General features: G+C 39.2%; 1 protein-coding gene across 1 annotated transcript in view; it reads left to right on the top strand.

Moving 5' to 3' along the window:
- Positions 1-12,640, top strand: part of tenm1 (teneurin transmembrane protein 1) — a 464,310-nt gene that overhangs the window by 334,964 nt on the left and 116,706 nt on the right. Inside the window, exon 22 of the mRNA XM_079556162.1 lies at positions 9,372-9,604. Coding sequence (XP_079412288.1) covers positions 9,372-9,604 — 233 coding nt within the window. The remainder of the gene's footprint in view (positions 1-9,371; positions 9,605-12,640) is intronic.

Here is a 12,640-nt window from a genome sequence, read left to right as displayed (position 1 = left end):
CATTTGGCTTCTCCCAATGTATTGCTATAGCTCCCAATGGGGTGAAGTTGGAAGCTACCACGCTCTTTCACGGGCACCCACAGACCAGACAGGTACACATCAACTCGTCTAAGCTCAGGCAAGAAGATTATCCCAGTATGGAAAAACGGAGGCATCTGATCACATCTGTACACATCTGTTCCTTTAAGCAGTGTAAGCGGTGTAAAGTCTCCATTAGAATCCGTTTTATAATGTGTCTTTTGGAGTTACCCCTGGCCACCAGGGGGTAGTATACATCAATGTCAGTTTCCTGCTATGAGGACCAAAGAGAAGAGCTTTCCTGCCCATTGGTATTAATCTTTCAAAGTCAAAGTGCCTTTTAATGGAGTAACATAAAGAACCAATACATTTCAAAATTGCTGCAAAATTTGTGACTATGCATGATATAAAAAGGTCTAAAGCTGAACTTGACCACACAAAATAAATCTTGATGTGTGCAGGTCTAAGTTTGAACAGCTAACCCTGACTTAAACGAGTGGTCAATCAAGTCAAAGTAAATACTCAGGCCTTAACAATGCCAGGAATAAAATGAAACTAGGACAAACCAAGCCTTAATCCGAATAATGGAAGTTTCCCCTAATCCGTGCAGGTCTACTACCGCCCCTATTCCCTCGACCATTTGAGAATCACTGGCCTTTGCTTTTTCTTAAACTTGTTTGTATATCTGGATGAGTGACAACCTTGCATGTGAAGCTGATATCTATTCGTTGAATGGGGCTGCATATAGTATGTGCGTAGTGAATAGAGATGCACTTTCAAACTCTGTGTATCGCTCTGCCGGTATCTAAGCTTAAATTATGCATGTGCAGTTCCGCGCTATACGTAAACATTAACAAAACGAGGACTGAACCCCGACTAAATCAAGAGCAAATGAAGACAAACCGCGGCTGTTCCCAAACGCTAAAGTCATTTCTAATCTGAGCGCTGAGTATACCACCATTGGTCTCTTTGACAAACTTGCCTTTTTAGATCAAAGCGCACAACAAACGCATTGATGCCATTTTGTTTCGATATATATTGGCCGGGGCTGCGCAATTTAATAGCATTTGCTGCTTTCAAATTGCAAAGACATCGTTAATTTAGTATCATTGTCAAACTGTCCCATCTCCTTGCTTATCCTTTTGTTTGAATGTAGTTTCATACAGTATAGTGAAGAGTATAGTGAATATATTTGTAGTGAGAGGAGCACTTTGAAACTCGGTAGATAGCTCTCTCAGGATCCCGTTTTAAATTATGCATGTGCAGTTCAGCGCTCACTTCTGTAAACAGTTAGGCACTTAATGGACTCCATGACTGACAGCGCTCTTGCCCTGCATCGTATTGCCCTCATATTTTATTTTCATTTCCTCCTTCATATTACGAGAAGACTCCCAACTAATATCTCTTATCAAATATTGTATATTTTTCTTTGCGCAATTAAGGTTGCCCGGGCCAAAGCACACGCACCGAAGTCACACAGGAACCTTTGAAATGGAGGCGCAAAGATACAACTGTAGAAAGTGCCTCATATATTAACGTGAGATATTATTCCCCGGGTGGCAATAACAAAAAGAAGGGCAGAAGGAGCGATGCATTGAGTCCTTGAGTTTAATTGGCAAGAAGACTGTGTCCAGACCCGAATGACACGCAATTTCACACTACAAAGTAATAGCTCAATGTGGGTACACGCAAAGCTCAAAGTGTGAAAGTCTAAGGAATAAAGCTGCATAAATTGACAATGTAAGATTTGAGCCTAATGAGCTGGGTACTCACTTCCACTCTTCCACTGTCTCTTTTGGGATAATAGCTGTAGAAGTGGCGGGCAGTGGAATTACAGAGCTTTTTGCCATGTCAGAATGTTGCTTCCTTGTGAAAAAACACACTTGGAGTAGTGTTTTGAGCCATTCGTGCGCACAATCTTTGAATCGTGCCTGCTGACTGCTCTGCTGTGCCTTTACAATGCTCCTCCCATTTACCCCGAGCTCCTCCTGTGGCCCTATGTAATCTTTTCTTACCTTATGATCTCTGGCAACGTTTATCCCTTCATCACAGACCACCAACAGGCAACGAAAACCTACTGAATACTAGGGCTGGGTACCGTTATATTTTTTCTGATACTTAAACGATACTTGAATACCTGAACGATCAATGCTATTATTCCTTTTCCTTCCAATAATTTCTCTTGTATATGTATCATTTATTTGAGGAGAAACAACCAGGAAACTCCCTTTAACTAAAGTAGAGTTCGGGAAATTCCACAGTTACCATGGAGATCCGCCATCTTTGCAGCTGCAGACTAACATTAGCTAAAAACAGTATAAAAAGTGGAGAAAAAAGCCATGGAACAACTCCATCAACTACTGAGTTACTGCTGGTAAATACACCTAACTCACTGTGGGTCCAAGTGTTTTAATGTGAACAATAATCCGGTATTTTAGCTTTTAAAATGTCCATTAGTTTACAGTTGCTGCTAATCCCATAATGCTTAGCGATATGACATCACATTCCCAAACTCTATAGATACAGACGGCATTGCGTCATAGAAGGGGGCGTGGCTTCGCCGAGGGGGAAAATAGAAACACAATTATCCACTCTTTTTAGCCATTTTCTGGTGGATTTATCACATACAAATAAAGTCAAGTCTAAATCAGGTCCATGTGGTTATTTTCTCACAGCAGATTGTTCAGTAGGAGCAATCTGCTCACTTAATGAAAAAATGGCAGTTGTAGCTCGTGCTAGATAGCCGTTAGCATTAGCACGATGCTAACATAAGGAACCATGTTAGAATTCTCCATTATTTATGTAATTATCGCCCGTTGAACCACTTTGCTCCTCTTTGTATGGAAGGAAATTTTCTGGATTCGCCCATATATGGTGAGGTTTGAAAACAGTCAAGGGGGAGCAATTTGGAGAAAAATCTAAACTTTCTCTAATTCTTCAAAAACTACTTTAACAAATGCTGAATTATGAATATAGTTTTCTACTAGATGTAGATACAAAGACATGGAGAGGAGCAAAGTGGTTCAACAGCCCATAAATAACGGAGAATACTACCATGATGCTACATGTTAGCATCGTACTAACGCTAACGCTAGCTAGCACTAGCTACGACAGCCGTTTTGTATGTGATAGATGAGTTAAAAAGATTCTATTTTCCCCCTCGGTGAAGCCACGCCCCTTTATATGACGCGATGCCGTCTGTATCTATGGGCTCTTTAAAATGTTGTGATGTCACGTGAACGCAACCTATTTCCCCAAAAAACTTTTTCCACTTTTTCCCAAAATGTTTCCACTTGTTTTTCCGTATTGTTTTGCAACTTTTGTCCCAATTTGACCCCTTTTAAAAAAAAAAATTTAAAACTTGTAGTTCACTTTTTTTTTCTCTGTTAAATTTTAATGACCAACAGCATTAAAACTTGAATATAAAGACTGGCATTTTCTTTTCAGTACATTTTACTTTTATATTTGTGATAACTGGTATCATTTAACGGTCCCCACCCCTACTGAATACTGAATACTGTTGTTGTTTTATCTACTTATGTACACTACTGATATTCCGCTCTTTCACTCGAGTGCTCACCTGCTACACTGAAGAAGTTAAACCCTCAGAAATTGACATGAATAAAGTGACAATACCATAAAGGTGTGAGTTTAATGAACCAGGCTCAAACTGTGGTACGTACTGCATGTCTTCTTTGTTGCGCAGCAGCAATTACCGCAGTTGGCGCTTCCTCCCACGCACAGAACAGGATTGAGCTCACTGTCAAGACGAGGCTAAGTGAACATATTTGCATTTCAATATCGCAAGAAGAAAAAAAAAAAAAAAAGTGGATCTATAATGCCAGACCTCGAAGCCATCTGATCCTTTTACGACTCGGCATTAACTTTTACTTTATTGTCCGCACTGATGAGCCGTAGACTTTTAACAATCAAACCCAGGCGTAATGAGAAACAAGTCTCACAGGGGTTGTGTAAAAATATTCGGTGCTGGCGCATTCAATCTGTTTATTTCTTATTCCCAAGGCAGTAACATTTCATTGGAGAACAATCGTGTGATTTTTTTAGATGACATTTGACGCGATGAAATGGAAAACTTGCCAAAAAATATATGGCTTTACGACAACACTAAACTGAATATGAGTAACACATATTGGGGAAAACTGAATGCAGCACAGGAAATAACTTTTATGACTTTGCAGAAACTTATCGACACAATGCCAAAGCCGTAATCAAAGGTTAAGGTCCAACAAAACATTTAAGTGTGGGAAGAGTTTTCTGAGGGCCAGGTAGCATCATATTTGGCTTAACTGGAGTGACAGCTTATAGGCCTTGTTTGAAAGCTAAGACCTACAAAACTGATCTAAACGGATCTTTTTCCTTGCGTTGTTGTCACTTTTTTCACGCACTTTTTTATCTCATTTTTATCCATTTCTCGTGGCTCTGTTGTTGCTTTTGAGTGTTGTTTTGCTCTCAATTGTGCCACATTTATTGCTGAACTTTTGTCACTTGCTCTTCACTGGCTTTTTGTCATTTTTACTTTCATCGCTTTTGTGTTGTGTTTGTATTACTTTTCTTTGCTCTTTTATAGCTTTTTTGGGTATTTTTTTTAAATTTTCATTATTCTTTGCGTTTTCATTCTCATTTTTGTCTCATTTTTGCCACAATGTTGACACTTTTTTCACACTGCAAGCAAACCTTTTTTTTTTTTGGGCCAATTTGGTCTATTAAATTGACTATACGGAGTTTAGAAATGTAAAAATTATGTATTTTCATCCTCGTATATTCCAGCAATGTCCTAATGTGTAGAACGAGCCCAGGCCTGTTCACCACAAACGAAACACACACAAAAAAAAAAAATATTGACATTAACATTTTTAATTATTGCACTGACTCAATGTTTCTCCATAGATTGTTGTAAAATTGTAATTGTAAGAACTACATTCTCAAAATGCATTATTCTCACATTGTTTTATCAATATCTCCACATCAGTAGCACCTACAGACTTCAAACTTCCCAGTCTTGGACTGGGAAGTTTGTTAAGGTTTTTCAGAGGGATTTTGTAATATCTAATCTGATTCATTGAGTTTTGAATTTAAAAAAACGAGGCAGAATTAAAATTTATACAGATTTTTCCACAAAAAGTCCCAGTTTACCATCCAAAGATATATAAAAAAAAAACTGTCAATGAAATAAAACCATACATTTAAACCTGGCTCGCTCCACTATTCTGATTTCGTAGCTCAAAATATGGGGAATTTTGGGCATTTTTATGCAATTTATACATTTTTTTCTCATATTTATATCAGTTGTTAGGATCTGGTTCTTTTGTATCACGCGAGAACAGTTATTTGGATATAGCCAAAGCATACACTGGAGATAGAAGTCGTCTCAAAGATTTTATTGCCATTGTTCCTAGTTACAAAGTTGTATAACCAGCTGGTGACTTCAGAGAAAGAGAAGAAGTGAAGTCCAGACCTCCGTTGACAGTCTCCTTTTATCCTAGTCTTGCACTTCTCTACGCAGAGAGGGTGACTGCCTATCAGGGAGTCAGTTGTTTGTGTCTATGTGTTTGTATATTATCTGTACTTCTCGTTATGTTCAGAATGATTATGGTGTGGACCATTGTCTATCAGCTCATCTCAGTGACATGGTCTTCTTGTTCTGTAGCGTGTGAGCAAAGCATGAGTCAGAGGCGTGTTCAGATTTCGTTATAATCCTTACACAGTAATCTCCAGCATTCATTTGAAATAGTTTTCTCTCCATTTGAAAATCTTCCCTATTTACCTGCAGTGCCTTGCCTTAATATAGAATTTCTACCAAAAGCAGCTCAGAGGTTTTGAGTTGTACTTTCAGCATGCAGGTTTTTCCTGTTTAAATGTGTGCATATGACTCAACCCCACATAGGTGTTAGAAATTGCCAAGTAGCGCTGACAGTTTAGTTTTGCAATTTGAAGTATTATCATGGTTCATGTCCTCTTTTGTTTGGGCAAAATAAATTGCTGCAAGGCCACATGTCGAGAATATCTCCTGTGTCTACCACACTTCCTGTTTTTTACACAATAAGTTCAAATTAAATAAATGATCCTATTCACCTTCAGAGAACATAGTAATATATGTCATCCATTATCGACATACATTTCTCCATGTGTCGTTACCACAGCAACATGAATATACATCAAAGACACAACTGTAGGCCTATTGATCCTTCTTTTTGGATGATTTCATATCAACAGAAGTCAAAGTTCGGAGCTTTACCTTTATTTTTCCAGAAGTCTGAGGCACAGTGTTATTTTTGATTCGAGGGCGAGCGCCTTCACAGCAGCGTAATAGCATGGAATTGAAATAGGATGGAAATTGCATCGTACCTTAAATAACACTGACATTTTCTTGTTTCATGGTAATATGACCATTAATCCTAACCCAGTATCAGGACTATCATGTATAAGGAGTGAAATCCGGACCAGCCCAGCCTTACTGTCTTTTCTTTACATGGACAACATTTAAAATGTGTCAATGTTGAGGAACACAAAAGCCTTAATGATGCATATGTGCAAAAAATGTAGCTTTATTTGATCATAACCTAGCCATACAGTTCTTTTTCATCTAATTTTTTACCCATTTCTCGTTGCTCTGTTGTTGCTTTTTTGTGTTGTTTTGCCCTCAGTTGTGCCACTTTTTTGTTGAGCTTTTGTCACTTTTTTGCTGCACTTTTGCCACTTGCTCTTCACTGGCTTTTTTTCCATCGTATTTATTTTAATTTTGTTTTTGTTTTCATCCTCGTTACATCCCATTTTTCGCTATTTTGACACTTTTTTCACGTGAAACACTGCAAGCAAAACACACAATATCAAAACCTGGTTCAAGAACCATACTAATAATTACTTTATTAAACTATATACATTATTTTCCCCACCAAAACATCCAAAGTTGCCTATTGATAAAGCATGGACTGGAGTATTTTCTGGACTATAAGTCGCTCCAGCCAAAATATGCCAAATGAAGAAAAAAACAACAGGCTGAATAGGTGTATGGTTTGCTAATGTAACACATTGATGGTTAACTACATGAAGCAAACTATATAGTGTCTGGTAGGTTAACCTCAGATAAACAGTTCAGATAACTATAGCATAAAGAACATACCAAACTCTCGATCTCGATCTGGGCACGGAGGCGTAACTGCACCGCTGACAAGCCTCTCCCGGCTGCACGCTTTTCAAGCTCTCATTTGCGAACAAATTTTCTTTCTGCTGGTCGATTAGCCTGCAGTGTCCTCTCATGGCATGACATGTGAAATTATATATTTGCATAAAAAAGGGAAAAAATAATAATATATTACTATCTCCGAGGTATAAGACCTGCCAAACTATGAAAAAAAGTGCGACGTATAGTCTGGAAAATACGGTAGTAGACGATTAAAAGCTAAGAAAATCTATATTCTAAGATTGACAACAGTTCTTCGACCTTTTCACAGACCAATATCTTGCCTTTCAACATGACAGTACACTGTAATAGGCCCAAACCCATGCAATATAATTGGCCAGTGTCTTTTCTGCATCTCCGTTCATTTGACAAGCCGCACGCACTCACCCGTGTTCTCGGAAACCTACATGTTGAATACATGGCAACGCGAGCATTCAAAACAGCTCTTACTGTGGCCTCAATCGCATCACATGTCAAAGATACTGTACGGAGCGTGCTTGGGTTTACTGCGGCTTCAATTATGCAGCTTTCCTCCACATCCAGTCTGCCCATGCATATATACATAAGCTCTTTTATCTGGGCACGCCAAATTTATACTGACAAACATACGACTGCTGCGATAAACCACGCAGTCACAAAAACACATCCTCGTGGCTTCCCTGTGAGCTAAAGCAAGCCTCCATAGACTGACATTAATGTGTGTATAATACAACAAAGCAGCTTGGGGGGATATAAAAAGAAAGAAAGATTGGCAGAGACAACAGAGATTTTTGAAACAAAAATAAAGTTAAAACTTGCATCGGTGAGCACGGTGTTAAATCAACTTTATGATCTTTGTGTATTTCAATATTGTGGTTGTTACTGTTCTCTCAAACCTCCACAGGAATGATAGCTTACTTTGATTAGGGAGGCCTTATCCCGGTGGATGCGGCATCACTTCAGAAAGATAAATGTCTCTATGAGTTTGATTTAATGTACTAAGAGTAAACCAGGCGTGAATGTCTGGGAATAAAGTATGTAAAGAAGACAAAAAATACAGCAGCAATGCCGTACCTGTTCTCAAACTAAATCACATAAAATTTGAGCGAAAACAGGGTCCAACGGGGACTAAACCAGGATTGCTGGAGGACGAAGCAACAACAAACAGGGCAAAATCAAGACCAAACCAGAGCTACAGTGCTCCGCAAAGCAGTATGTGCTGCACTATTTATACTGACCCGAAACACACTCCTTTCTTATGGGAAAATCTCTACACTTTACTAAAATGAAGTTAAGTTGCATCATTTTCTGCAAACCGACAGTAGAAATGCAGACTGCCATTAATATTATAGTTTCAACATGAATATAATGCCTTTATATTCCACTATTAATGAGAATAAAAAACATCAGCCATGTACTGTAGAATTTACAGATGAAAACATAAAAGGCATTTTCTATAAATGTCACATTTGAAATATCTATTCTTAAGAGGTGATATCTTTAAATGTCACAGTCAAATGGTAAATGGACTCAACTTATATAGCGCTTTTCTACCTTTATTATGCCCAAAGTGCTTTACAGTGAGGAACCAGTCACTCATTCACTCTCTCATTCATACACCAGATACATATAAAATAAAATAGTAGTATACTGTATGTATCCATGGTTTGTATGTAATGTTGTCTAATTCAGCAAGCAGCTGTGAGCCCAAGACAAATTTCCTGCATGGGACAATAAAGTTTAATCTAATCTAATCTAATACTACGATTTTTGAATTATAAACTCCCAATTTCGATTTTATCACGATTTTCTTTATAGTAACAAAAATAACTTCGAACGATCCCACAAAAATGACAGATCATCAGCTCTGGAGATCGTAAGGCAGTCTAATATCGTCATATCGCTCACCCCTAGCTGGGATTCGAACCCACGACCTTTCGATCACGAGATGATCCGCTCTACCGTGATTAAAACTTCAGTCTTGGACAGTAAAAGCATAACTCGGACTAAACCGGGGCTAACCTTTGTCTTAACCAAGGATATGTTCCAGTGGGAAAAATCCTCATCTGAGCAGCGGTTTCCCCTTCTGTCACTTGCTCCATATTTATATTATATTTCTATTTTTACACTGCATGTTTCCTGACTTTTCCTTCTTCTGTTCTTGCCCCTGTAGCACCAGCCCAGCTCACAAGTACTACCTGGCCATGGACCCGATGGGAGAGGTGCTGTACGTCTCTGACACCAGCAGCCGCAGAGTGTACCGCGTCCGGAACCTGGGGCAGCCCAAAGACCCGTCCCGGAACCTGGAGGTGGTGGCCGGCACCGGAGAACAGTGCCTGCCCTTCGACCAGAGCCACTGTGGAGAGGGCAGGAAGGCCACGGAGGCAGCGCTCAACAACCCGCGAGGTAGGAGAGGAGATATTTTTTTATGGTGCTGCTGGAAGAAATACAGCCGCACATCAATGTACTGTCAAGAAGCTTATGGAGAGATAAAACTGGAAGGCAGTGGCTCAGGGGTGAGAGTCGTTTGTTCAGTTACAGGAAAGTGCATACTGCTCTCCTGTCCTTTAGCGAGACACCTTTTCACTCGGGCTGCACAATTAATTACAATTTGGATGGTCGTGGTTAGCGAATTTCAAGGATTAGTGCAAAATATGTTTGTAAATGCTCAACTATCCTCTTTGTATGGGGTCCTATCTTGAGTAAAACCTGCTAATGATGCAATTTAGACTTAATGAAATGCATGCGATTCTTGTATTAGCTTAGCTGTTCTTATTTCAGTCTTCTTTCAAATGTTAATGGGCCCAGACGTGTTTAAAATTATTTTCTATACAATAATTAAAGCCCTCGTGCTGGCTGACTCATTAGTATTTATGCGTTAAATAAATGATCAAAAGGCTCTCAATTAGGACATTGTGTATTATCCTTCTTGTCTTTTATGGCGTTTTAATAGGGAATGGTTTTTCATACCAGACCAGAATCTTTACAAAACAAAAAAGCAACCCCGCAGTGTGATTGAGGCTTATGGGCACCTCCGCTTTGATATCATTTCTGTGAACACTTTCTCACTGCTTTTGGTTTTACTGTCAAAGCTTTGTTGGCAGTTGGCGGAAAGATGTAAAGAAGTGAAATAAATACAAACACAATATAGGAGCCTCCATTTTTACCCAATGACATGCAGTCAAATTGATGGCGTCGTGATGAACGCAGTGTGAGTGTTCTTTTGATGGTTTATGAGCTTTAGATTGGCACACGGTGGTACAGAGAGGAGAGCGGGACGTCTTTTGATCGGAGGATCGGGGGTTCAAATCCCGCAGGTGCCCACTGTCGTTGTGTCCTTGGGCAAGACTCTTCACCCCACCTTGGCTCCAATATCTGCGTACACTGGTGTGTGAATGAGAGTGTGAATGGGTGACTGGTTCCTTGATGTAAAGCGCTAGAAATGCTGACACTTTCGGATTCCATCAAGATCCAGAAAATGCACACAATTCAGCAGTTAAAGGGGCATTATGTAACTTTTTATGTGAAAAACAACCTTTTTATTTGTGCTTATTTAACCTCTTTGTGACTTAGCAGCTGTATGAGCGGTCAGCATGGCGCCTTTGCTTTCCATCACAGTGGTCTCTCTGATGCGCCAGGATCATTTGTTTTTAGAGTTTCTGGTAAGGTTTTCACTGCGGAGAGACTGTCTCACCAGTAAACCTACAACACCATTGATACTGGAGCATTTAGAGCAGGGGTAGGCAACATCCGGCCCGGGGGCAAAATCGGGGCCTTCAGCACAGAACCTCTGGCCCCCGAGATGATTATGTGAAATATTATTGTGCAGATATGAGATCAAATACCTAAAGTAAAAGTTAAAGTAAGTATGTGAGAAATTGTGTCAGTATTTTAAAAATGTCCTGTCAGAACATCCCACTTGGTCATGTATGATGTTAAACAGTGATTCTCTACTGGTGGGTCAGGACCCTAAAGTGGGTCACGGAACCATTTTTAGTGGGTCGTGAGTCTATAGGGAACTTTTATTCAATATTTTCCATCTGAAACTGCATGGAAACACTAACTGTGTCTGTTAAAATGAATGTTGTTGACATTTTGATCATAATTTCAGTCTTATTGGGATATCTACTGTTTGTTCATCAAAAACTTGTGTGGAAAATACAATATTTTATGCGATATATGACAATATTTTGTTTTATTTGGGTTCTCGGCTTGTCATCCGAGGGTAATAGTGGGTCCCAAAGCCGTGCCACTTGGGAACCACTGATGTAAAACATTGGCATTTGCAGAAAATAGTTCTTTACTTTAGACTACAATGTTGGGGTTCGGCCCTTGGGTGTTTTAGGTAAAGGATGATAAAAAGATCAATCACACGCACATATCAAGGTGATTTTTGTCACATTGAAAGTTCCATAATGCCTCTTTAAGTTCAAATACTACAGGTATGTTTTTGACAAGGGCATGGCATTTCCACATGGTTAGAAGCTCAAGTTGATTATGTTCCCTTCCAATGTTTTTGTTAAATAAGCAGTTTGTGTTGACTCTTCGTTGCCATCCAGAGCCTCAAAGTTCCCCTGCTCCAGTCTAAACGAAGTAGTCAAAAAGAGCAGCGTGCTATCACAAAATTACATCTTAATCCCGGTCTTTAATCAGAGGAGATTCGAGATGGGGACGCCCAGCTCACACCTCATAAGTCAATATCGCAGCTTCATGTTGAACTGACGATTCGCTCTTTGATGAATAAGTGCTTTCATTTTCACTGACTTATAAGCATTATTATCTGTGTTTTTTTCTTCTCTCATTACTTTCAGACTTCATTCATTTCAAACCATTTGTGTGCTGTGTACATTTTATCGGAATCAGATTTAGATAATCCCATGAGAAGCTGTGATAATAAAATGTAATAGAGTGGTTTTATGAAGTAAGAAAACTAGATCTTGTGGGGAAAGGCGGTTTTGCATGGGTGTGCAGTTTTATCACTTTGTCGGGCTTTGTCTGAGTTCTCTATCCATATCAGGCTTTAACTTTAGTGTTAAGATTCTTTTATCATCTTATTAAACTCACAAATTATTTACATGTAGAGGCTTTTGTGAAATGTGTTGTCGAGTTAAATTGTGCAGTTGTGGAGTGATGGCACCAATGGGTAAAATGCAACTTTAAGAACACTGAGCCTTCATTCATCTTCCTAAGAAACTTCTTACAATCCGTACTTTTTCAGTTTAGTCTCTTAGTTTATTTGAGCAACAAACAAAACTACTTACGAAGGCAGTGTCAGGAAACTGTGCCAGATTCACGACATGTTCCTAGGTAGGGGATATACTTTGCACCTGTGTTCTGAAATGAGTGAATCCCAACTTGGAAACGCATGCATGTGAGGACCAATTAACATATATCACCGACTATGATTCACCTTAAAGAGTAACTAAACACCAAATCCACTTT

This window comes from Gobius niger (assembly GCF_951799975.1).
Source record: "Gobius niger genome assembly, chromosome: 5".
NCBI classification, from domain to species: Eukaryota; Metazoa; Chordata; class Actinopteri; order Gobiiformes; family Gobiidae; genus Gobius; species Gobius niger.
Note: the sequence above shows the minus strand (reverse complement) of the source record. Positions and strands in the feature narration are given on the sequence as shown.